A 24,794-nucleotide genomic window follows, 5' to 3' on the forward strand; every position below is an offset into this window, starting at 1 on the left:
TGGGGGCCAGAGGAATGCAGATGTTAGGCCGAGATAAAAGCTACACACACACACACACACACACACACACACACACACACACACACACACACACACTGTCAGTCACCTGCTACAGCCAGCTGCTTAAACATATGCTGCAATCATATGGGGGTTTGGATACTTCCTGTTTTATTGCCTCAAATAAACAGTTTATACTTAGTGAAAGGCACTAGTTATACAGTCAAATAAACATACACTGAAATGTTTAGTGGAGGCCGAACCTGTGTAGGGTAGGGTGGGCTCAAAAGGGTTTCTTATATTTCTAAGCTGCCATTACGTTTTTAGACCCGCATTTTAGAATTCCTTTTACTGAGGAATATAAGACCAATACAAATAATTGATGACCATCAAATGTGACCTTTCAAAAAAAGATACAGAGTTAATTGAAACTCTGTTTAAACATGATAGTAATATTTGCAATTTTATGCCTTTTTTATTTGTATTTCTCAATTGTCTGAGGTTTTTAAGAGCTGTAATCCTCAGTTTAAACGGAAAGAAGTGAGCTTGGAGAATATAGCCAGGCAGTACTGCAAAGGCATGTTTTCTGTATGAAATCAACTAAACCTTTTTTGTCGTCTGTCTTTCTTCCCCCTAAAGACCACCCAGAGAGGGCAGCGCTCTTCTTTGTCTGCGGCGTGTGTTTGGGCCTCTTCCTCACACTCTTCGCCCTGGTGGTGCAGATCTCCTGTCGCACCGACTGCCAGCCTCGGCAGCGGCCTCCTGCCAAGAAACGAGCGCGCCCTGCCGACTCGTCCTCCGAATCAAGTGACTCGGACTCAGATTGGGAAACCACCTCAGATCTGTCGGCGCGGCGACACCGGCGGTTTGAACGCACGCTTAACATGAACGTGTTCACGTCGGCCGAGGAGCTGGAGAGAGCGCAGAGGCTGGAGGAGAGGGAGCGCATCATCCGAGAGATCTGGATGAACGGGCAACCTGACATCCCCGGGACACGGAGCCTCAATCGCTATTACTGAGGACTCTTTAGGGGCTTTTTTATGTAAAGCTTACTTGACTTGAACACAATTTAGGATGCACTTGGGTTGGGGCAAGATACATGGTCCTTAAGAAGCTTTATAAGCAAACTGTGGACTCACTGATGAGAACAGGGGAAGGTATTGGAGATGCAAGGAAAAGTCCTCCCTATTTGCTGGTTTGCATATTCCTCTGGGTATCATAAGCTATACCCCATTCAGTAAGAGAATAAGCTCCCACTCTGCATGGTAAGCTCACTTCTTTCTGCCGGAAGCGAGGGGTGAAAGGCTACAGCGCCTCGCCCGTGACCTCAGCAGGCCGTTTTGAAGTGGGGATTTATGGGTTAGCTGCCTTAGACACACACAGGCCTGCAGAGAGGGCATAGTGACTGAAGGACCAAGGCCTCAGATGGATCTTTTTTATGCAGGGTCACCTGAAAAAGACTGGGACACTTGGAGCTTTATGCTCAGCACCCTCCAGTATTCAAGTGTGGACTTTACAGAGGGGCGGCATAAAGCAGAAAGAAGTGTACTATGGGACAATGTAAGACAATCTTTCCACAGAAAATAACCACGCTGCCTTTTGAACTTTCTAAAAACCAAAATATATTTTGGAGGGAATTCATCTCATCCATTATGAAATCTATTTTATAATATTTAATAGTTTATTGATGTTGTGTATTTTTGTTCTCAAGTATGGTTTATTATGAGATATTTTTATACTTGGCGAAGGTTTGTCTGGCACCTCAGGGATGCAATCCTAGTGTTTCTGTGTTTGGTTGATGTATTTGCTTCCTAAGAAGGGGATCAGCCCATTTACAGTAAACAGCTAATGTCAGCATTTAAAGAAAAAAAAAATAGAAATATTATATAAAGAGCCTCAAAGAGGTTTAGTGATTTTATCTTATTTTTGATACAGTATGTTTAATTCACAGTGCGGTGCCTTTTCTAGCTATTAGGTCACTGTTGTCATGAGTGCAGCTGGTATATAACCCTATAACTGGTCATATTGGATATTCCAAATTTATCTTATCATATGTATTCTCGTTTAATGATTACTGTCGCTTTGCCGAAGTAGAGCATGTGTAAAATATGTCTCTGTCACACGTTGCACTTGCTGTTCTCCCTGGATGTAAATGTTCATAACCAGAATATGCCAATTTTGTACCAGTAAACACGCTAGAGATAATTGTTCTGGTCGTCACCCAAATTGCAGGTCAACTGTGCCATTACTTCTAAGGTACCAGTGCTAAACCAGATGATTGTGGTAACCGCTGCTCATGGCCATCTGGAGAAGGAACCAGCTCTGAAAAAAGGTTCACAGTGCACGAGCAAATCTGCGTCTCTTAAATCATGTTGCCAGTTCTATAAAATAAGCTATTGTCAATCCAGCTCTGTGTGCGCTGCCCTGGATTCCAACATAGAAATAGTTATAGTTTTCATTAAAAAAATGACTGAAAGTGACTGAAAGTTTAAATGAGAGTATACAGGACATATTAGGGTCATCCACATAAAGACTGCCACTATATATCGTTTTTTATAAAGACAGTTTTTGTGTTTGAATTTGAATGGATAAAATGTGCCGATAGCTGGTAAAGTGAGACCAAATTATGACTCCTGTGTTTGAAATAAACTGTGTTGAAAAAAAACTTGCCCACTGATTTAATCTTGCACATGTGCATGTTCACAATGCTTGTATTATAGCCCAATCATGCACACTACATGCTCTGTACTATGTTCTTACTGTTCTGATCTCATACTAATGTCATGCTACAGAAATAGAGCGTAAACAGTAAAGTAAGGTCATTATATATCACAAGATATGTGTTTATGATGGATGTGATGGATGACATATTGTTATTGAGTGGAGCGAGAAGTGTTGGTGTGTGTCGCCCCCTGCTGGTGAAGTAAGAATTCTTCAGTTTGAGTGCATGGATGCTTTTATATTTATTTTTGAATGCCTGTCATTAACAAGATCTTACTATTCTGGACGTTTCCGTTTGTTTCCACTTTACATATCATTTAGTTTTCATAAATATTTGTTTTCCTTTAACATTTGCTTCAAAATGTTGCTGTCGTTCCGTTTCCATGGATACAACAAAAATAACAACGAGGTGGTTGTCTGTCCGAGTTTTACACAGTAACAAAAGCTAAAACCTTGTGTAGGTTGGAACAAATACTACGACACCGGCAATGTCGTTGAACATGAATAGCACTTTTCGGGATGTAAGGGTAAGAATATAAAAAGTTACACCTAAACTTGGTTTTATTTAATGCAAATGTTGCAAAGTTCGCTATAGGCCTACGCTTTAAGGCGCTAACGTTTGCGGAAAATGTGTCAAATGTAATCTTAGTGGGGAAGAGAATGTGCTGTCCTCTTTATGTAGCCTAATGCAAAGTGCATTCCTATAGTAGGCTATACAGCAGAATAATTTCCGCAGTTTTGCTGCCATTTTGGTACAATTCAGAACTAACTAACGATGCTATTAGCTATAACAGTTACAATATCATCTGTTATCTGTTCGGCTACTTTTATATTGTCATTGTCCGTGGGACAGCAGTGTTTTCTAGAAACCGAAGTGTGCGTGCGTTAGTGTGCGTGCGTGCGTGTGTGTGTGTGTGTGTGTGTATTTGTGTGTGTGTGTGGTGTGTGTGTGTGTGCGTGTGTGGTGTGGTGTGTGTGTGTGTGTGTGTGTGTGTGTGTGTGTGTGTGTGTGTGTGGTGTGTGTGTGTGTGTGTGTGTGTGTGTGTGGTGTGTGTGTGTGTGTGTGTGTGTGTGTGTGTGTGTGTGTGTGTGGTTGTGTGTGTGTGTGTGTGTGTGGCGGACACCGGCTCTTAAAATACGATGGTGTGACATTTTAGCAGAGGTGCTCATAACATGAATATTGGTGAGTGGTGACACAAAGTCAGGGCAACGATAAACCTGCACTAACCTGCACATAAATATGAACTTCTCCTCCATGGAGGAGAAGTTCATATTTATTTGCGTACAATTATGTTTACGGAAGTAAAGATATCTCTCGGCTGGGATTGGTTGTTCCTCGTCACATGACTAATAGTGCACCACCGGTCCGTCTTCGTTCCAAAAGTTTAACTATTTTCAACTCCGAAACGACGTCTCTAACATGTTTTGAGCGCGTGTTCATTGAAAACAATGGAAATGACTGCACACAAAAACGCTCGTGTGCAAGGCCCTTATAACTGTTCTTTGAGTGTAGTATCTGTGATTTAAATATGTGTATTCCCATTGCAATTTGCCAGAGCTAATGTATTCCTTCCTCAATGCTCTCTCATGCAGAAGTCAGCCTTCCATCGTTCCCAGACTCTGGTCTACAGGAATGGATTTGCTGTGCCTCGTCGCCCCACTGTGGGCATTGGACAGGACCCTCTTTTATCAGAGCAGCTGATCCAGCAGCAGATCAGTGAGTTGTCCTCTGAGACACCATACATTACTCATGGCTCCTATCAAGAACAAGGCCTAGTTGAAGACTTCATCCCAGCTTACGTGGCCCTTGACAAGAAGGTACAATCAGGCCCAGAAGACCATCATTTGAAGATCTTTTGCTGGTCATGGTTCCTGTTCCTCACCAAACTCTTTTTCTTGTAGGTGCTGCGGTTCTATGCATACTTTGAGGAAGATATCCTGTTTTCCCCTAAGGAGCAGCATCGTGTGTGCCCCGTGGTCATTTACTACTACCTTGAGGATGACAGCATGTGCATTTTTGAGCCCAGGGTGGAGAATTCTGGGATACCGCAGGGGGAACGGATTAAACGCCAGCGTCTGCCCAGGAATGAACAAGGGGAGCCTTATCTATGGAAGAACCTCAATATTGGCATGTACCTGGAGGTGTACGGGGTCAAGTACAACATCACACAGTGCGATGCTTTCACTAAGGTACAACACTAACTTGAATGCTTTTGCAGTGCCTTGTGTATCTTATCTTTTCTGTGTCTCTTAGATAAACATGGATACATTGTTGTTCATATACTCTCTCATATGTCTCTTTCTGTATTATCTATAGGAATTCATGGAAAGTGAAGGCATTGTTCTGAATGACCCTGAGCCAATGCCTGTGGATCCTTATGGCCAAAGTAGAAAAAACACTCTGCCTTCCCACATAACACCCTCCAGCTTTGACCAGATGCAACAATTTATCGACATGGATCGAAAGGTAAAGTCCCTCAGATCCAAACTCACTAGGAACTCATTTTCAAACATTAAACCAGACAGTTTTTAACAGGGAAGCAGGAGTACAATATAAGATGTTCAAAAATATCGTATACCTTTTTATACCTGCCATCATGTTATACAGTATTTGCTCTTGCAAATATTGCTCTCCTCTCTCAGTAGACTGCACCTAAAATAATTTAGATGGGGAGACGCCATTCACACTACCGAGTTAAGCATTATGTATCTGTTGGACAAACTATTTATCCTAGCTTAATCAAAACCATTATATTTCATTAATTGTGACAAGGATCCAATTTTATATAACTGACCATATAAAACATGAAAAATGTGACGTTAACCTTAAGAAGTGTTCTGAACCACTGAAAAGCTTCTAATGAGTGATGTATTCCAACTCTAGTTTCAGTGTTTCAACCTCTTCTCGTTCAGGTGCTGCGTTTCTTTGCCCTGTTGGATGATGCAGACGCTCTGTTCGCGGACACCAGGGCCGTTACCATCCAGTTCTACCTGGGGGACAACACAGTGGAGATCAGAGAGGTCCACGAAGCCAACAGCGGCCACGATCCATTCCCCATCCTGATGCACCGACAGAAGCTGCCCAAGAAATTTAAAGCTACGCCTCGTAAGATGCAACAGTCTGAGTCAGCTTCAGCTCTGTATAGAATTACATTAGGTCTCATACAGTGCTTTGGTTAGCTGTCTCTTTGTGTGCAGACATGTACATCGGTACATGTCTCTTATGCATGAAGAAGAACACAATCCACATAATGATCCACTACTATTTTACTCAAAATATTTAAAAAATAATGACTTTATTTATGTAGCGTTTTCTTTTAAACAAAAAATATGCAGTATAATGTTGTTTTAGGTGTAAAAAGTAATAATTTTACAAACAAAGAAGAAGATATTTAACATACTGTCTACATTAAAGCAGAACGGGCTCAAAAAATAGACAACATAAGAGAGATTTAAAAACGAATCAACACTCATCAAGTTACTCATCCTATTACTTCCAGAGAACTTTCCCAGCTGTGTGCTGGAGGTTTCCAAAGCAGAAGTAGAGGAGTACTACACTCCTAAAGACTTCCAGACGGGTCAAACGATGAAGCTGCGGGGCCGTCGCTTCCTGCTGTACGACTGTGATGGCTTCACTAAAAAATATTACCAGGAGAACCACCCTGACATCCAAATGAAACCCTCAGAGGTACCAAACAAGACCAGCCTGGTTCAGCTGAGGAAAAAGGTGAGAAACAAAAAATGTTCATCTCTCTTTTGTTTTCTTTTCCTCTTATGTTAGGAATAATTACTTATGGTTCATTCATTACAGGAGGTTCCTCCCTATAATGGTTTTGGATCCCTCGAAGACTCTCTCCAGAATTGTTTGTATTTAATTCCTGAGCCTCCCAAAAAGAACGTGTTGAAGATGTTAGAAAACAACAACAAAGTGTTGTGCTACAGTGCCAGGATGGTGAGTCAACATCTATGAGAACATCAGCACCACACCACATCATTTCTCTCCTTGCTGAAACCGTCCTTTGTTCCCGACATTCCAGGAATCCCAGAATCCTGACGATGATGGCCGACTCTTCATACTGTCCTACTCCCTGGCTAACGACATGATAAGTATTTATGAAAAGCCCACTCGCAACTCTGGTATCATTGCTGGAAAGTTCCTGAAAGACACACGCATCCCCAAACCGGGCTCTGCAGTGGAGAATCCGGAGTTCTACTCACCTGCGGACTTTGCTATTGGAGCCACTCTGCACGGTAACTTTCCCACTTTAACAGCCTGAATTTCCTTATTGTCTTGTTCAAAAGCAGCTTTGTGTAACTCATGTAACGGTAACACTCACTGTAACACGTCAGCCTGAGTTATAATGGTTTAAATGCATTTCCCATCAATAGAAAATACATCTAAAACTGTTCTAATTGCATCCGTCTCCTCTGTTTTTGTAGTTTTCGGCCGTCGCTTTGTGCTTACCGATGCTGACCAATATGTGCTGAACTACCTGGAGTCCAACGCCGGCCAGATCCCGCATCAGACTCTGCTTTCTTTTCACCAGAAGTTTGGTGTGAGGACAGAAAACAACCAGGCACATGACCAAAATGGTAAAAATCAAATCATCAATCTAGCAAAACGTCTTTTTTTTCTTTAAGTTTACTTACACAACAATGTTCTGTTTTTCATTCTTTATCAGGTGATGATGTAGCAGAGCCATCTTCATGATGAAAAGGAAGGCTGGATTGCTTCAAAAAGTTGTTCACTCCCAAATAAATCATCACAAATTAACGCCTTTGGGTCATTCTACAGAAAAGGTGGAAGTGCTGTCACTTACTTTTGCAGACACCAAAATACATGACGTTGACCTAATACTCACATTCATTATATATGTTGAATAAATAGAGATTGTCTTTGCAATGGTACTAAATACAAAATAAATAAAAAATGGTTTTATACGTAAATTGCAATTTATTTAAAATGCCAAGTTCAAGGAACTGCCTTGTCACTTTGATCATACATGGAAGTGGGGCCTATAGTTTTAATTTAAAAGATTTTTTTTTCAATAAATAAATCTAATTTATATTTACATAACATTACAAGCATTAAATATAACACTGAAATGGTAACAAAAAACGCAAATTATTATTAATAATATCAAATAAATGTCAGTCACCCAAAATTACGTCATTGGTGTTACTGCTACACAAAACGCTTTTATTTTTTAAATAATGTACCGTCTCTGAAGTGCCTCCTGTAACAAGAGATTATTTGAGGCAGTGCAGTGGACAAAGACATAAGGAAAGTCAGATACTTCTTACTTTGTTTGCTAAAGGTGTCATTTTATCTTCTAATTTTACATGCGTCTTTCAAGTCTGTCATTAGTGTTACTCATTGCATAGCCCTAGGGGTGAACATTTGAATGGGAAAATGTATTGTATTGAAGAGTTCAACGATTTTGATATTGACTGAAGCCATATTTGGTCTGACACATTGCAGCCATTTTGTTAAAATGGTAGTGTTTTCTCCAAATTGTCACTGGTGTTACCGTCACTGGTGTTACTCTCCTTCCTGGTAACACGTAACACACCAGTGACATTCCTATACAAATAAGCTTTGTATAAAGTATACAAATAATAAAAATATTTTAAGCTCTACTTGTTGTGGATTCATCAAGTTAAGAGTTAGTTATTGCTATTTAACAGGTTTTAGATGTTTTTAGAAGGAATATATTTCAGCAGATTTGTATTACCCAGATTCCACCTTTTCTGTAGAATGACCCCTTTACTGAAAATACTGAATCTGCTGCAGAAAAGATCTTTTTTTTTTGGTGGGTTCTGACATTTTTTTTTAATTCAACAGCTGTTTGGTGTTAGTATGGTTGACCTTACAATACCCCTCCTATATATATATAATATATCAAGTGGTCACCTAAGACATAGCCTAACCATCTCATAATGTTAGAGGCCTAGATTGAAGCTATACATTCTATAAAATCTTGTCTTCTCAGCCTCACCAAACCAAACCAGGTCTGGACGGGTATAAACTGTCTTTGTCATAATGCATGGGTTTGTCTCTTTATCCACCGCGGAAACGCAACCATTTTTCGTTGATGCAAAATCGAAAATAATAAAGACTGATACTAGAACATTGAGTATATGTAGTGTAAACAATTAAAATATAGAAAAAGTACTTCCATCAGAATATTTCAGAAAAATGCATTATTTAATAAAGTAATTAACAAAAAAATGGAATGGCATGCAGTAATATCCAACATACATACTTGATGCATATCTTTTAAGTGACCAGTGACAAATGGAAGATTTTAAGCAGACAGGGAGGAGCCCAGGTGACTACTCCTTTCAGTGACATGGTAAAGGGGAAACGTTAAAGCCAGCATACAGTGAGCTCATATCATCAGTAACATCTTTCTGCTCCAATGGACCAGACTAGAAAACAAGCATAGCCGGCTCAATGCGTCCTCAGACAACACTACAGCCAATACAGTACTTACGTATTAGGATATGCATCGATACATTCAGCACTGACACACAGAGTCACGTGTGCCTTATACTGTGCTCACAATTTAAATCATTCTGTATACAATGGTGCTCCTTATCCGTGGGATAGCAGGCTGCATGGATGTATAAAAAATACTGATATGAATAGTAAATGTCTGTTGGGCTCGAGGGATTTCCTTGGATTTCGTTTTTACAGCATTCAAGCCTAAGTCTGTAGCGACTGAGTCCCTTTAACATCTCAAGATGAACTCAACAGGAGGCTTGGTGGTCAGCGGCCGCCATCTTTCCTGTTGTGCTGATGAGGAACCTTAGCCGGAGCTAAGGCCATTGTTCAGGCCAGTCAGTGTGTTGTCTTAGGGGGATTTCAGCTTTTTGATCCGAGGAGAGGCTCCATTCTCAGCCTTAAGAACGCCATTTTCATGGTTACCAACTAGCAGGAGAGACAAAAGAGAGGAGTCAGGATCTCTACTAACGCAGCACATAGAGAATCAGTGTGATAGCACAAATTAAGAAAGGGAAAATGCGTGTTTTAAGTAAGGAATACACAGACATTACTGAATATCGTAGCACGATGTTGCCTGGCTATCTGTAACTATTAGGAAAATAAATCAGTGGTTTTATATTGAGTGTGTGTTTAGACTCACGTGAGTCTCTCTTCAGTGGTCGTAGGGGTTGTTTTGCAGCAGCCTTCTTGCGAATAGCCTGTTCGTGTCTGAACTCTCTCCAACGCTTCAGCTGGAAGCGGATAAACTTCCAGAGTAGCCAAGATTGGGTCAAACATACCAGCAGCAGAACAGTCATCCTGGAGGGGGCCAAAGGCAAGACGATTAGTGCCACATTAGCAATTGTGTGTGTGTGTGTGTTTTATTTTTAAATGGACCTGACATTGCTTGCAAATGTTGTCAAATTACTTCCTGACCCTGGTGCTTTATGATTTGAAACAAGTTGCCAAAAATTGCCAGGGACAACTAGGGTACCACAGTCTCGCTGACATATTTGAAAACTATTGTTTCTGTGATCAAGGAAACGGCAATTTATGTTGCTTCACAGTGATGCTGTCACACTTTAACAGAAATAGTAGCATTACAATTAGGAGTAAAGTAAATAAAATATATCAACTAATTAAATGACTGAATTTTCAGATATTATATATTAAATAGTTGTTTTTTATTTAATGTTTATTTATTTTTTTGAAAGTGAATTGTTCATTTCAAATGTCACAATGAAACCCTATGTAATCTTTTCTAAGTGACGTGTTTTTATTTTTAATTAAAAGAGCCATTTTCTGTCAAAATTCCTGGCTAAATGACTTTTCAGAAAGTCAGCACTTCTCATGCTGTGTTTTGACCATAAAGCTGTAAAAAGTCATTGTGGTGCCACAGAATGAATGATTATCCACAGATGTTGGACATAGGTCATTACCTTATCAGTACACTGTTGAAGTTGCCCATCTCCAAGTCCAGCCCCTGGTTCTCTACACGAGCCAAACCAAAGCCCACAGCCAGGAACATCAGGGTCAGAGTGACCATCCGCGTAAACACAAAGCTGACCGCCCACATGTTAAACCTGCAGCATCAAACAAATCAAACAGAATGGTGTAATTAAAAGAATACGTTGCAGAGTATGTAAAGCCACAAAGAGTCAAAATTGGAGAAAACAAATGTGATCGGAGCGAAGAGAGGAGGAGAGAATAAAAGCATTTTTAAGTCAAGTTAATAATATTAAACTCAGCGAGGAACCTACGCTTTCTGATGGGTCTCGTCGGTAAAGTAAAAGAGTCTGGCAATATGGAAGCCCAGCTCGGACACATACTGGAGGAAGAGGAGCACCACACCTACACGAGTCAAACTACACAGGAAAAAAGGGACAGCCAGGTGATGGATTAGGTGGTTTTCTCCTTTACGTCTTTTCACACTATCAAGGACTTCAGTTGTAATGAAATGTTTTCCTGCTTACTTCAACAAATAGGCTGCAGCGATGTGCAGCAGATACAGGCAGATGTACTTCAGCTGGCGAGGAATCTCCTCCTGAAAAAACAAATGAGGGTACTTTCACATCCTGAAGCCTTTATTTCTTTGTTTCTCTCAGTGTTATATGCATACAGCAGCAGTGCATTCACAACCAAACACACACACAGCTTATCTCGTCACACTCCAGAACTCCTCCGGTTCCCAGGCCTCCTTACTGACCTTGCGTACTTTCTGGAAGTAGAGCTCTGGCAAGGCGTGGAGCCAGTAGGCCAGCTGAGTCAGGTAGAAAAACTTCACCTGAAACCTGGACCACAAACAGACACAGAGAACGAAAGTAGGAATAAGTCAAAACGAGAAAGAGGTGGCCAAATGTACACAGATGTCACAGTGATACATTCTCGGTTTGATTTGTTCCCCTGTGAATACGCAACTGTTGAAGCAATAAAGAACCCTGGTTGAGAGTAGACACAACCAAGAAATCCTGTAATTCCCTATGTTAACTGTGTAGAAATGGTTTTTAATGCCCTTTTTTAAACTACGATTCTGCCAAAACTGGAGAATAATCCGACTTTAAACTCAATAATACATGGTTAGTTGTGGCTCTGTGTGCAAGGTGCACATGTCAGGAAATGATAAGCTCCAAACCACTAGAGAAAAACTGAATTATGTGTGGCATTTCTTTTTATCGTACTTTGATTTTCAAGCTTATTCTGAAATAAATACCATTAGAAGACATGTAAACTGAATATGGCCATGTCCCATAATCTACTTTTAATAGTGCATTCTGTTAACGGTCCTGGGTTGGAAAAATGATATAATATTTTCAAAAACCTTGTCTGTGAAAGGAATTGATCATTTGTAATTACAGGTTTTGTCAGATTACAAAGCAACAGACACATAAATATGCTTTGATTGGCTACAATATCTGTCAAAGCATTTCAAAATACAGGTGTTTTAACATAGATATCTTTAAGGAAATAATACACTGCTTTCAGCTTCACAAATGTGATTGTTTTCCTTTTTTTTCTGAGCCTTCTATGATATTAAAGTGAATACTTTTGGACTATGGGTCGGAAAAACACGACATCTGGATTTCTACTCAGGCTTTGGGGAATGTTTGAAGGGCTTTTAAATAAATAAAAATAAACTAAAAGCAGCCCTAGTATACATTTTTAAATGTAGAGACTTCAGAAAATATGTTTTGTTATTTTAGTATAATGCTGACCAGCTGTAAAACTGTATATTTTATTTGTGTAACTATAGTACAGACAGAGTGAGATATCAGTCATCATACCTGAGGTTTACATGGGGATAGTTCTCCCAAAGGCTGCTGGGATGCAGGAGATATCCTTCCTGTGTAAAAAAAAAACACTTTATACCGTTGTCTATTCATGTGTGTGAGAGAGAAATACACGACTTATCTTTGCTAAGATTCTAGATTATATGTCACATTTCCTAAACTAGTGACTTGTCGATGAATATGATATGATAAAAAACCCACTCACTGCTATGAGGACGTAAAAACTCCAAACACTTGACACCAAGTGAAACACACCCAGTTGACCCGACTCATTGAACTTGGTATTCTTGCTCTTGGAGAGGTGGAGGCGCCGGTTCACTTTCTGTAACATGAACAATAACACAGATCATGTGAATGCCGCTCGATTCCCGTCATTATGGCTGGCCTGTTGACAGAATTGTCATGCACGAGGAAGTGTCAGACGGTAAAATAACTAGGGCAAGAAAGACATGGATACTATTTATGGCTGCTGTTGAAAAGCCCTCTCTGAAGAAGTATTCCTTTCAAGACACGTAGGTAACCGTGGTGATGGTGCTAAAATAAAACCCCATTCCTCTTCACTGGCCTATTTCTAAACAATGACACAAGGGCTCACACCTTCACATGGATTGAATGCTCCCTCTCTCTTCCTGCAATGTCAGTCTGTTTATTCTGAAAAACTGTCAGCATGCGCCTCTAGAGTTTTTTTAATATGGTGCTCTTGAAACTGCGCTGTTTTAAATGTATATGTATGTGCAGCTGGATGCGATCACTGGAAGTATGCAAATACATATACTTGAATATAACCAGAAATAGCATACTCTTGAGGGAATTTCTATGACTGCAATAAGATCCTATGCTTTCTTTTCCCTAATAGTGTGAACATATCTCAGTACCTCGTTATATTTAATGTATTTGTGAAAACCTTTTTTTGTAACTCCATTTCTTTGTTTTATTTTTTTCAAACTATTGCCTAACAATTTCCAAAATGTTCCTTTGAATTTGTTTATTATTAGAGAACAAATATGCAGTGTTAAATGTATAAACTAGTGAACATGTATTTGTATATAGAAAATGAATGATGAATTGATATTTACTTGAGTTTAAATACATTCCTATTTCTCCTCAAATTATTTTATCTTTTAAGAGAAAACTTCCTAGGAATTTATGGTCTGATAAAATAACCCTTCACACTAATTGTATTATCTAAACATTGCTGTGCTGTCTTTTTTGGTGACCAGATTAAAAAACTGAAACATTGACTTAAATTAAATGTATTATGTCAACACATTTGCCACAACTGGGATTGCTTTCCACTAACCCAATACAGTTATGTGACATTTGTTGACATATTACATTTCATTAAAGTCAACATTTCAGTTTTTCAGTGCAGCAAGACATTTCCAAGATATGCTGTCCTTCTGTCTTTGACTCTGACCATCATTTCAGATTAAAAAGGACTTCTCTGTCTCGTGATGATGCGTGTGCCACAGTGCGGGGTTCTTACATCCAGAAGATACTCCTGCACTACTGCGTGGAGGATGATGGCGATGAAGAAATAGAAGAGGATGGTGGCGGAGTCCTTCCATCCGTAATGGTACAACGTCACCTCGCCCTCTGTGCACACAAAGAGGGTGTCGAACACACACACAAAGCAAATGATTGTGTTCAGAGGTGTGGTAAACATCCTGGAGCAAGGTAAACTAAGCAATCATATCACGCAGAAGCAAAACTGTGAAATGTATGACAGGCAGAGGTGGAAGAAGTACTCAGATCTTGTACTCGGGTACAATTAGAAGTACCAGAGTGTAGGAATAGTCTGTTACAAGTAAAAGTCCAGCAATCAAAATGTTACTCAAGTAAAAGTACAAAAGCATTAGCATTAACAAATACTTAAAGTACCAAAAGTAAAAGTACTCATTATGCAGATTTGTCCATTTCAGAATAATATATATTATGTGTTTTGATTATAATTATTGATGCATGAATGTGTTCTCAAAGCTGGTAAAGGTGCAGCTAGTTTTTATTAGTCTGTATACTGCAGGGTAGCTGGTGAATTTACTCCAGGTGTAACTAAAGTCTTATTTAAGTGTTGATTTATATTTCACATTATTAATCCAAATCTATAAAGTAACTAACCCTATGAAATAAATGTAGTGGAGTAAAAGTATATAATTTACTTCTGAATTGTAGTGGAGTAGAAGTAGAAGATAGCATAACAATTGAAATACTCAAGTACCTCAAAATTGTAGTTAAGTACAGTACTTCAGTAAATGTACTTAGTCACTTTACACCACTGATGACATGTATGAGTTCAAAATTGGTAGATGAATCACAGACTGTGAATTAACAAGTATTTCATACAAAGATTCTAAACTTCATTACATACCTGGTGATAGTGTGGTGACATTGTACTGAGGCTGAATGAACAGTATGGCCGTCTTGGCTGTTGCCTGGAAAATTAGATGACATGGTAATCCACAACATAGTTCAGTGAACCTCAAGAGGCCGGTCATCAAAGCATCATCAAAGTATGAATGTGTGTTTGTGGCAGGTGTGTCTGCTTGTGAGTGTGTAGTTGGAAAGAAGGCCAATGAGAATACAAGGTTTTAGGAAACTAGTGTTGACTTAGGAAGTGGAATCGGTAACTGAGCATCCCAAATGGCATGAATCCACACAAAATGTTACCTTGTTAGCTTGTGTCCCCTTTACACTAAGCTGTGTCTAGCTGCAGCCCCTTTTCTCAAGTGGTCTATGATGTGATGTTAGTTTAATGAAATGGCGATTTTCAGATATTAGATTGTTACATTTGAGTACATTTGGTGAACACGGAGAGTTAAAACTATCTGACAGTTAGATGTAAAAGATCTTTCATGAATCTTTTGCATTGAATTGAAATGTGTAAAGTCTCTATAATGTAAAAAAATGGAAGATTATCACATTTTACAAGCTAAAATCAGAACATTATTATTTGCATATTTTGCTATACAAGTAATTCAAGTAGTGACAGTCTTCAGTTCACTAATCCATTATTTGAATTAAGGGTTTAACACTACATAGATGGGTCATTCTACAGAAAAGGTGGAATCTGGGTGATACAAATCTGCTGAAATATATTCCTTCTAAAAACATCTAAAACCTGTTAAATAGCAATAACTAACTCTTAACTTGATGAATCCACAACAAGTAGAGCTTAAAATATATATTTTTTTTAAATTATTTGTATACTTTATACAAAGCTTATTTGTATAGGAATGTCACTGGTGTTACAAGGAAGAAGAGTAACACCAGTGACAATTTGGAGAAAACACTACCATACCAACAAAATGGCTGCAATGTGTCAGACCAAATATGGCTTCAGTCAATATCAAAATCGTTTAACTCTTCAATACAATACATTTTCCCATTCAAATGTTCACCCCTAGGGCTATGCAATGAGTAACACTAATGACAGACTTGAAAGACGCATGTAAAATTTGAAGATAAAATGACACCTTTAGCAAACAAAGTAAGAAGTATCTGACTTTCCTTATGTCTTTGTCCACTGCACTGCCTCAAATAATCTCTTGTTACAGGAGGCACTTCAGAGACATTATTTCAAAATAAAAGTGTTTTGTGTAGCAGTAACACCAATGACGTAATTTTGGGTGACTGACATTTATTTGATATTATTAATAATTTGCGTTTTTTGTTACCATTTCAGTGTTATATTTAATGCTTGTAATGTTATGTAAATATAAATTAGATTTATTTATTGAAAAAAAAATCTTTTAAATTAAAACTATAGGCTCCACTTCCATGTATGATCAAAGTGACAAGGCAGTTCCTTGAACTTGGCATTTTAAATAAATTACAATTTACGTATAAAACCATTTTTTATTTATTTTGTATTTAGTACCATTGCAAAGACAATCTCTATTTATTCAACATATATAATGAATGTGAGTATTAGGTCAACGTCATGTATTTTGGTGTCTGCAAAAGTAAGTGACAGCACTTCCACCTTTTCTGTAGAATGACCCAGATCATAGAAATGTGTTGTAGAGCTTTTTCCTAACCCATTAATCAACTTGTAAGCCTTCACATTTATTTTTTAAAGCATTGCTGAGGTCCAATCAGGTTTGGGACATGATTTGTTCTTAAGCAAACACATAATAGGTACAACAGTCTTGGTTTAAAATGATTGAGTCCTGGCCCCAGATTGGGCACCACAGAGCTACAAGTCACCAGTCATTCCTTGCACACCGAGGCCACAGGTGACCTGTCAGCGTCAAAATGTCAAATTCAAGACCAGCTGTACCACTGTAGTTCTCTTTTTTCCGAAACGAGAAAAATGAAGGAAATCCCCTACTTGTGTTTTACTCGACCAGCTGTGTGATCACTACCAGGGTTCCGGATTGAAAGTTTACTAAAAGCTCGGCCAGGAAAGTGTGTTTGTGCGCACGTAGCAGAGGCTTTTAGCCAATAACACCTCATTAATACATTTACGGTATGTCAAAGTGAAACCCCTTCAGGTCAAAGCAGTGTTTAGAGCGGCTGAGCCTACCTCAAAGATTGAGACGTGGCAGTTAACTACTACTATGAAGCTAGCGACGAAAAGTAGTAATGCTTCCGTCTGAGCTTTCAAAATAAAAGCCCATTCTATCAAACGTTCCATGATGCTTTTAATTTGAAAGCTGACAACGCTTCACTTCCCGTCTTAACCGGATTTACTGTGCAGTTTAACACATCTTGGAAGCAAAAATGTTGCAGCGGTCTACATTTGCTGGAAACTGGGACAATACTTTGTCTAAAAGGGTAAAACATACATTTTAGGACACAAATAAGTAACATTATGTTGTTTACAAGTAGCCAAATATGCAATGCCAACATAAGAGTTGTTCAGTTGCCTCCCGGTTTTTAAAACCTCTTGGAATGACATTTAAGAGCAAGACACCAACGTTTTAAACGTTAAACTCGCAAAAAAACATGCCTTTTGCATTTAATACACTTTTGTTTCCAGCTGTAAAGGGCTTATTCAGTTTTCAATCATACGTTGCTTCTTGTATTACGAACAGAGTAACATTCCTTGTTCCCAAAACTTGTAAAAAAAAAAAGAAAGAAAAAAAAACTACAGCAAGCAACCACCATAACGTTATCCGCGGAACTGATAGAAGGGAAACAGGAACACACTTTTACAAACAAGATAACTTGTAAACAAATATGTTTACACTTTGCACCGAGTTACATCTTTGAATGTGTAGCGGGCTTGCCATCTTAAAACAGCTGAGAGACGATGGAAGAAAAGAGAATCTGAGTTCAACTCACCTCAAACATCAATCCAATCAAAATGAAAATCACCAAACTGAAGACGATGTCCGCATGGTTTTGAATTAAGAATTCTTGGCTGAAGAAAGGATAACTCTTGTTTCTTCGGCGAAATGCCATGTCAACCCAATGGTGTTTTCCCTGCTATTTTATAATTCAGAATTTTTTCTGACTACGAACTGAGTTCAGGAGTTAACTTTCTCACTGGTTTGCGCATGCGCGACTTTCTTAAAGGGCGAGTGCCATAAATACCTTCTTGAGGCCATTCACACAATACGTTCAGTCTGTTGGTCCCCAGTGGTGGAAAGTACATTCACTCCAATACTGTACTTAGGTGGAATCTTGAGTCATTTAATTTGGCTTCATGTCCATTATATCTACTTAATACTAACGAATATTGTATTTGTTTTACTCCCAAACATATGTTTGAAAGCTTTATCTAAAAGTTACTATGCAGACTCCAATTATTAATACAACATACAGGTATATATCCAGTTGTAAATTGGGATATAATATCATAGCAACCCAGCAATATATTAATAATTGAAATTGGCTATAACAGTGACGACATTAGAATAATGTCCACATTAATGTATCACGGATCATGATGACAACATTTACATCTGGCATTTGAAGTACATTTCGTTGCTAAATCTTTTTTTACTTTACTTATATTCATGAATTTTACTCAGTGGTGCAATGTATTGAAGTACATTTACTCAAGTACAAAATATAAATAAACTAATACATAAACTACGATATACAATTAATAGGTATCAATAATCATAATCCAGTCATTTTACATATATGATTCTGAAAGGGGACATTAGGCACAATAAGTACTTTAAGTATTTTGTTATGCAAATACCTCTGCCAATATTTCTGTAATTCTACTTAAGTAAGGTTTTGAATGCAGGACTTTTACTTGTAACATAGTATTTATACTTTTACTTAAGTAAAATAACTGAGTACTTCTTCCGCCACTGCTTTTACGTGTACTTCTACGTGTTAGTATTGAGCCGTTTCCTTTAAAAATGCTTAAAACATATGAAAAAGACGTGCATTGATACCATAAATATAAAAACACCAAGTTTAAAGAATGAGTAACACTTGTATTCCAGTCACCCAAATATGTAGGCTATTTATTGCTTATTTAAAGCCACCAGTGGCCTTGCACTTCACAGTTCAAAATGTCATATAGGCAGTCACCTGGGTGCACGAGAAAACCCAGCATCATTTCACTGCTTTGTGTGTGGATTTCATCCCTTTTACAGAGCAGAGTTGAGCAAAAATACATTTGTGCCCTAGAAATAGCAACCGAGAGCACATAAAAAAGTCACTACAAGAACCATTATTCGCATATTTCCATTTGTTACACAATATACTTTTAAAAGCTTTTAAAGTCAGTGCCTGAGACAAACTTTTCCCTCAACATAATGTAAATTAAAAATACATTTTTAGCAATTACATGGTCAACATGTAAATAAAAGATAACACATCAAAACTGTTTTTGCAAGGTTGACAGACTAGCTCTGCTTAAAGCAATGCCAGTGACATGATTATACAAAAAATGCAGTATATAACTTTCTGAGGAGATTTGCTCTTTTCTTATGGGAATAAAAAAAATCACAGCAATAGACATTATGATACAGAAGATACTTGTGCTTTTAAAAGGCCAACAAAACTCTGGCTTACACTGAGATGGTAAAGATTCAGAGGTCAGACACTCAGGCCCCCTCGAGACAAACAAATAGTTTCTCTATTCTCATGACGGCTGGCAATTATTAACATGAATAACAGCAGTTTCGGTATGTAATATAGAGACCATCAATTGCCTGATATCATAAAACAGCTGCATATTTCTAATGACATTTATTGATATAACTCAGGGTTACTTCCTCAATATGTAATTTCAATCTGGCAGAAGCAGTGTTCACTTTGTTGTTGAGTTCAACTAAATATAAAGGCTTAATTGGAACCAAAACAATAGAGAAAATGTTGAATCAGGTAGAAGCTGTCTGAGCCTCAAACACCACCTTTGTGACAAATTAGCTCTTTAATTATCATCTTCATGTCTAATGAAACACTGCTGAGGGTTTCACCTCTGTGTCCAGCATGTGGGCAAAGCACTGCTATTCAAAATAATTTATTATTTGAGAAGAGTATAGGCTAGCTTAGCATTATCCCCAAATTGTTGCATATACTGTGCCCAACACTTTACTTAATATAAGGACATCAAGAGGTGAATTTCTGCCAGCCTTCTCATCCTGCAGCTCTGAGCAGACTTGTTAAAGCAGCCTTCTAAAATAAAAAGCTGGTGTACTCCTTTAGTGTTGGATAAGTTGCCGTTTCCCTTTTCCCTGATTATGTTTTGAGAAACCTAGAAGTTATCGTCTTCATCTCTTCGGGACATTATAAGCTGCCTCCTGGGACCCGTGAGATGAGGGACACTGTCCATCACTCCAGAGTCCAATTTAGGAGTGGAAGTACAGCGTGGCCCAACCCGTCCCATGAGCCCACGTACATCTCTGTGAAGGGCCGGATCGCTGGGGATGGAGGTGAGACCCCCAATGTCCCGGTCCAAACGGAGGTTAGTGGCACTGCTGGGAGACTGAGGATCGGCGCTGAAATATAAGGTTGAACTCGACTCTGTGGGGCAGAAGTACGGCTCTGGACTGTCTCCGAACACAGACTTGCCCTCTGGCGAGCTCCGTTTGAAATCTGATGTGGGGGACTCCATCGGGCTCTCCATCTCCAGGCTGTCGTCCTCCTCTTCCTCCTCAGGTTCTTCAGTTGACGTGGGCTCGCTCACGCTCTGGAACTCGTCTTTGCAGTCCGAGAGAGGCGCCAGGCCTTTCCCCTGAGACTCAGAGGTGGAGACCCCCTCGCAGCTGCCAGCCCCTGTGATAGTCATTCCTTCGTTGCTCTTAAACTCTTGGTTGTACTCCTCCATGTCCAGTATGGCTGCTGCTCCGCCGGCCCCATACGCTCTGTTGATCTTCCCGAGGTCTCCTGTTTTTAGAGCCAGCCGAATGAGGAGCCAGTGGTGGTGGTAGCAGGGGCAGGAGCTGTTGGCCCGGCCCCTACAGGTTCCTGGGTGCTCCAGCAGAGACCCAGCTACACCTGAGAGGGAGAAGCTGCCGTGGTTTTGAATAGAGGCATCTGGCAGGCTTTTACCCCTGAAAGAGAAGGAGGACTCCTCTCGTTCTATACAAGTGCTGCCCATGTGGTTGTGGTCCGTGCCCTGGGAGATCTCTGTTGACTTGGGGTGGAGGAACCGGTAGTATAGGACCATGGAGGTAGCGCCTGGGATGCAGGGCAAAGGAAACAGTTGGTTTTAGTATTACTGTTTATTTATCATGTTCAATTAATCAAAAATGACAACTTGCAATCAATATCTTTGTTAGTATTGCATGTCTTTGCTACGTTTTCCTACTTAGAGTTAGTTTTAAACAATCTGAATCACCATTAGTGTTGCATTACTCAGATACCACAGAAATCATCAATCATCAGATGTTTTGACACTAGTCTAATTATAAACACCTGAGACAAATGTGTTCCAAAACAGAGGAGGCGCAGACAGAGAGTGACTCACCGAGTAAGAAGCTACACAGCACAGTGGTGGGCAGGGTCAGGCTGTCCCATGATGCTTCGCTGAGGAAGTCGGAGGCGGCCAGCAGCAGAGTGGCGTTCTCTATGAACATGAACTGAAGGAGGAGAGAAGGTCACACCATCAGTCATCTGCAGACAGCTTTACGTCACTGTTAGCCATGCACGTAGCGGAGGTGAGAATGACAATGCAAACTATCGTCCTGTGTGTGTACATCTGTGTGTGTGTGCAGCTGCCCTGTGTGTAGGTCAATGATGCAGTGCTGTAGGTGGAATATAAAGAAAAAAAGTCACATCTTACTGCATAAAAACTGGCCATGCGGTAGCGGGAGGGTCCGTCTTTGACGTTGAGGAAGAGGAAGATGTGGACAATTCCCATTATGCCATTAAAGGCACGCCAACACCAGGGGCCGGTGCAGATGTCTGGTTGCTGTGATACCAGCCAGAAGGAGGCTGTGAGCCAGTGGAAACCTGGAGGTCAATGTAAAATAGACAAGGAGATAAAAGGAAAATCCTAATGCAGAAGCAAGTAAAACCCTGGATTACAAGGACATGCTGTATTACTATAAAGGTAATTACATAACGCCTTTACTTAAATGAATAAAAATCGCTTGTTAGGTTAGTCTTAGCAGTTTTTTGTGAGTGACTGTGTTCATAATTTATAATCATTTTATTGCACCCTTTCTCTTCCTTGCCAGACTTGCTGCTCACCTGCTACTCCGACGACCCACCAGTTAAAGACCCTGGCAAAGAGCATGAGGCAGGTCACCCTTGCACTGAGCATGCCTGCCCTCCACACCAGCTGGCAAAGCAGCGCTGCCGGAGGCATGGCCAGGTGGCCCGGTCGAATCAGGCAGCAGGCTCTGCTGTACAGCACCAGGGCCCAGGAAATAGACAGCAAACACAGACCACAGCAGTAGGCCACTGAAGGTAAAAACACAAGCAGATGAAACAACTACTTTCTACAATTGACATACAAGATGTAGGTGGAACAACTCATGCTAAGATCAGTGTACCTGGGGACATGATGCCGACATCAGTGGACACAACCACATATGCCTGCAGAAGGCTCTGTGGAAGCGTGAGGACGAGGGCCTCCAGCAACCAGAGAGCAGAAACATCTGCCTGCTGCATGACAGAGGCTCCAAGCTCGGCCACTGAGCCTTGCATGCGCAACACAGACCTCATGCAGTCCCATAGCCTGCCAGAAGAGGGAGACAGAGACATAAACCACAGAAATGACACACAGTAACCTCCTCGTGAAGGTTTCAATGACAGAAAATATTTTCTGTGTACTTGGTTGGTTTGTTAACCTCTAGATGAAATCTTAACAGCATATTTTATAGATGCAGATTATTCTATATTTCGTTATTCAAAATATGAAGTGACAGATCTTACCTTTTGAAGATTCCCAAGTGCAGTATGTGTATGATTGAGAGGTAGCATCGCCTGTCATCACCATCGTCATAATACCACTTCATACTAAGCAGCTGAACTGCTGTCCCCGGTAGAAAGAGGCCCAGAGTGAGGCCCGCCCACTGCGTCTCCTCATTCCAGAGGTAAAACCCTACACAATAGAACACTAACAACACATACAGACACACAGATGCAAGTTGTATAAGTATGTTGTGTTTCTATGTCAGGTGAGATATATTTGATTTCAGTTGAGAATTCATATTAATAAGGCCTGTCTGATTTCAAAAGGAAATGCAGTTGAAACACAAACCCATTCTTTATCTGAGGATATGTTTGATGTTGCATAGGCCATCAGAGTCCTTGAGAAATGAAAGAGCACATACACCTTGCTCAATTGAGTTATCCTTTAATTTAAGAGGAAGCTGTTCTTCTAATGAGATGATAAGCTCCACCAAAAAAAGACCAGCGTCTAACTCCTGGCCTTATCACAGGCACAGCCTGCAATTAGAGGTCTTTAATTACATAAGACCTCTTGTACTGTGATAACATCATACTGATCACTTTAACAAACTCATTTCCCTGTGTGATTCGAGTTTGGAGGCCAGGGAGCACCACATTATTTTTTATCTTATGGGAATGGTACACCTTCTACAGGCAAAGTCACACTTTGTACAGACCCAGTCACCTCTTCTGGCTCTGCCCTGCCCTTGCCCCATTGATCTGCTTAGTCAGGGACTCACACCTGAGACTGCTGCACACTGTTTCCAATACAGAGTCCAGATGTGCAATCATTATAATACCTAGGTATTCCAAATAAAATCATAATTAGTATTTATTTTACGATTTTAATAATATTTCTACTGGGATGGGTGCTACAGAAGTGTTCAAGGTGAGCATTATTCCATATATGTATCATTTTTTCTATGAAGGTTATCATTTAGTGAATGACCCCTGGAGGTCCTCTGGCCCCAGTTTGGCTACCAATGCCATTGTTACAAAGCTCAAAACTTGCTAGGTTTGCCTATTCAACAGTAACGCCTGCCATATAGCGTCACCATTTGAATTGTGTTTCTGCTGCTGCTGGAAAGCTCCAGCACGAAGCACAATGGCTGAGCCGGTTTCATTCATTCCAGCTATCGACATTCCTCCACACCAAAACAACGTTGCCCTGCCATGTTTTCGTATGCAGTGTTAGCCCGCTCTAGCAGAATTCTATGCCCACTTACGCGCGGTCCGTTCGGCCACGATAACCAGCGCCGACACGCCGAACAGCGCCGCCTGGCACCATGCTATCCAGCACGCGCTCCGCCGGGCCACCGACGGCATCCTGCGGGCGACCGCCCCGGCAGCGTTAATCATGATATGGATAGGCGGGAGAGAGGATACTCGGGTGACATTATCCTGGGCATCCTTCGCCCTGGATACACGGGACACATCCGCTGATGCCTTCTTCTCCCGCTGCCTGCCTGCCTCCAGTCAAAAATACGTGACGTCACTGCGCGCTTTTAAAGGGGCCATCAGTCCACCGACCGTCCGCTGTGGCCTGTTGTTAGTATACACAGACCAGCTTCCCTATCCTAATGTTTCATGGAGATGTGTCTTACTTATTCCCCATTAATGGTCTTATTGATCATAGTTTGGATTAACCCTGCAGGGTTCTGCATGGGTTTGCAAAATTTCTGTGGAGTTATCTTTTCAGATAAATTACTATTTCTGATCTACATTGTTTTTCTTGCAGGGATGCAAAAGAGCTCCAGAGCAGCTGTTATGCATGATGTGACCTGATCAGGAGAGTAACACCAGCATTGAAGGTGCATGCTCTGTGCATTGTAGTTGATCTCATCATTAGATCGCCACTTTGAACAGTATGCCATCTGATAGCCTTTATAAAATGTAATGATAGGATCACAGAAAGCTTCTGCACAGAAAGTTACAGATCATGTCAGGCCTTCTGCCCTGATGTGTTTTGATATGTGAAGCATGGTTACATT

The 24,794-nt window shown here is 40.2% G+C and overlaps 4 protein-coding genes across 8 annotated transcripts in view; 2 read left to right on the forward strand and 2 right to left on the reverse strand.

Annotated features, from left to right (window-relative positions):
• The window catches only part of LOC117556079 (protein eva-1 homolog A), an 80,284-nt gene extending 77,622 nt beyond the window's left edge, over positions 1-2,662 (forward strand). For all 5 annotated transcript variants that reach the window (XM_034231230.1, XM_034231238.1, XM_034231246.1 and 2 more), the window contains one exon: positions 637-2,662. In XM_034231230.1, the coding sequence (XP_034087121.1) occupies positions 637-1,016 (380 nt within the window). In that variant the 3' untranslated portion in view covers positions 1,017-2,662. The remainder of the gene's footprint in view (positions 1-636) is intronic.
• Positions 2,663-3,120: 458 nt separating this feature from the next.
• Positions 3,121-7,492, forward strand: efhc1 (EF-hand domain (C-terminal) containing 1). The gene is made up of 10 exons (XM_034231277.1): positions 3,121-3,245; positions 4,312-4,536; positions 4,621-4,908; positions 5,036-5,185; positions 5,632-5,824; positions 6,219-6,445; positions 6,530-6,670; positions 6,756-6,969; positions 7,159-7,311; positions 7,401-7,492. The coding sequence occupies exons 1-10, from the start codon at positions 3,207-3,209 to the stop codon at positions 7,427-7,429; spliced, it is 1,659 nt and encodes a 552-aa protein (XP_034087168.1). The 5' UTR covers positions 3,121-3,206; the 3' UTR covers positions 7,430-7,492.
• A 1,415-nt stretch (positions 7,493-8,907) lies between these two features.
• On the reverse strand, positions 8,908-17,994 carry tram2 (translocation associated membrane protein 2). The gene is made up of 11 exons (XM_034231636.1): positions 17,779-17,994; positions 14,861-14,924; positions 13,979-14,088; positions 12,698-12,814; positions 12,487-12,545; positions 11,412-11,496; positions 11,179-11,249; positions 10,966-11,070; positions 10,645-10,788; positions 9,867-10,024; positions 8,908-9,652 (listed from the first exon to the last, which is right to left on the reverse strand). The coding sequence occupies exons 1-11, from the start codon at positions 17,896-17,898 to the stop codon at positions 9,576-9,578; spliced, it is 1,110 nt and encodes a 369-aa protein (XP_034087527.1). The 5' UTR covers positions 17,899-17,994; the 3' UTR covers positions 8,908-9,575.
• An 899-nt stretch (positions 17,995-18,893) lies between these two features.
• xkr5a (XK related 5a) lies at positions 18,894-24,273 on the reverse strand. Its single transcript, XM_034230731.1, has 7 exons — positions 24,030-24,273; positions 22,786-22,969; positions 22,404-22,588; positions 22,099-22,311; positions 21,689-21,858; positions 21,374-21,485; positions 18,894-21,084 (listed from the first exon to the last, which is right to left on the reverse strand). The coding sequence occupies exons 1-7, from the start codon at positions 24,160-24,162 to the stop codon at positions 20,159-20,161; spliced, it is 1,923 nt and encodes a 640-aa protein (XP_034086622.1). The 5' UTR covers positions 24,163-24,273; the 3' UTR covers positions 18,894-20,158.
• Between the last annotated feature and the right edge of the window lie 521 nt (positions 24,274-24,794).

The sequence above is a fragment of the Gymnodraco acuticeps genome, unplaced genomic scaffold (assembly GCF_902827175.1).
Source record: "Gymnodraco acuticeps unplaced genomic scaffold, fGymAcu1.1, whole genome shotgun sequence".
NCBI classification, from domain to species: Eukaryota; Metazoa; Chordata; class Actinopteri; order Perciformes; family Bathydraconidae; genus Gymnodraco; species Gymnodraco acuticeps.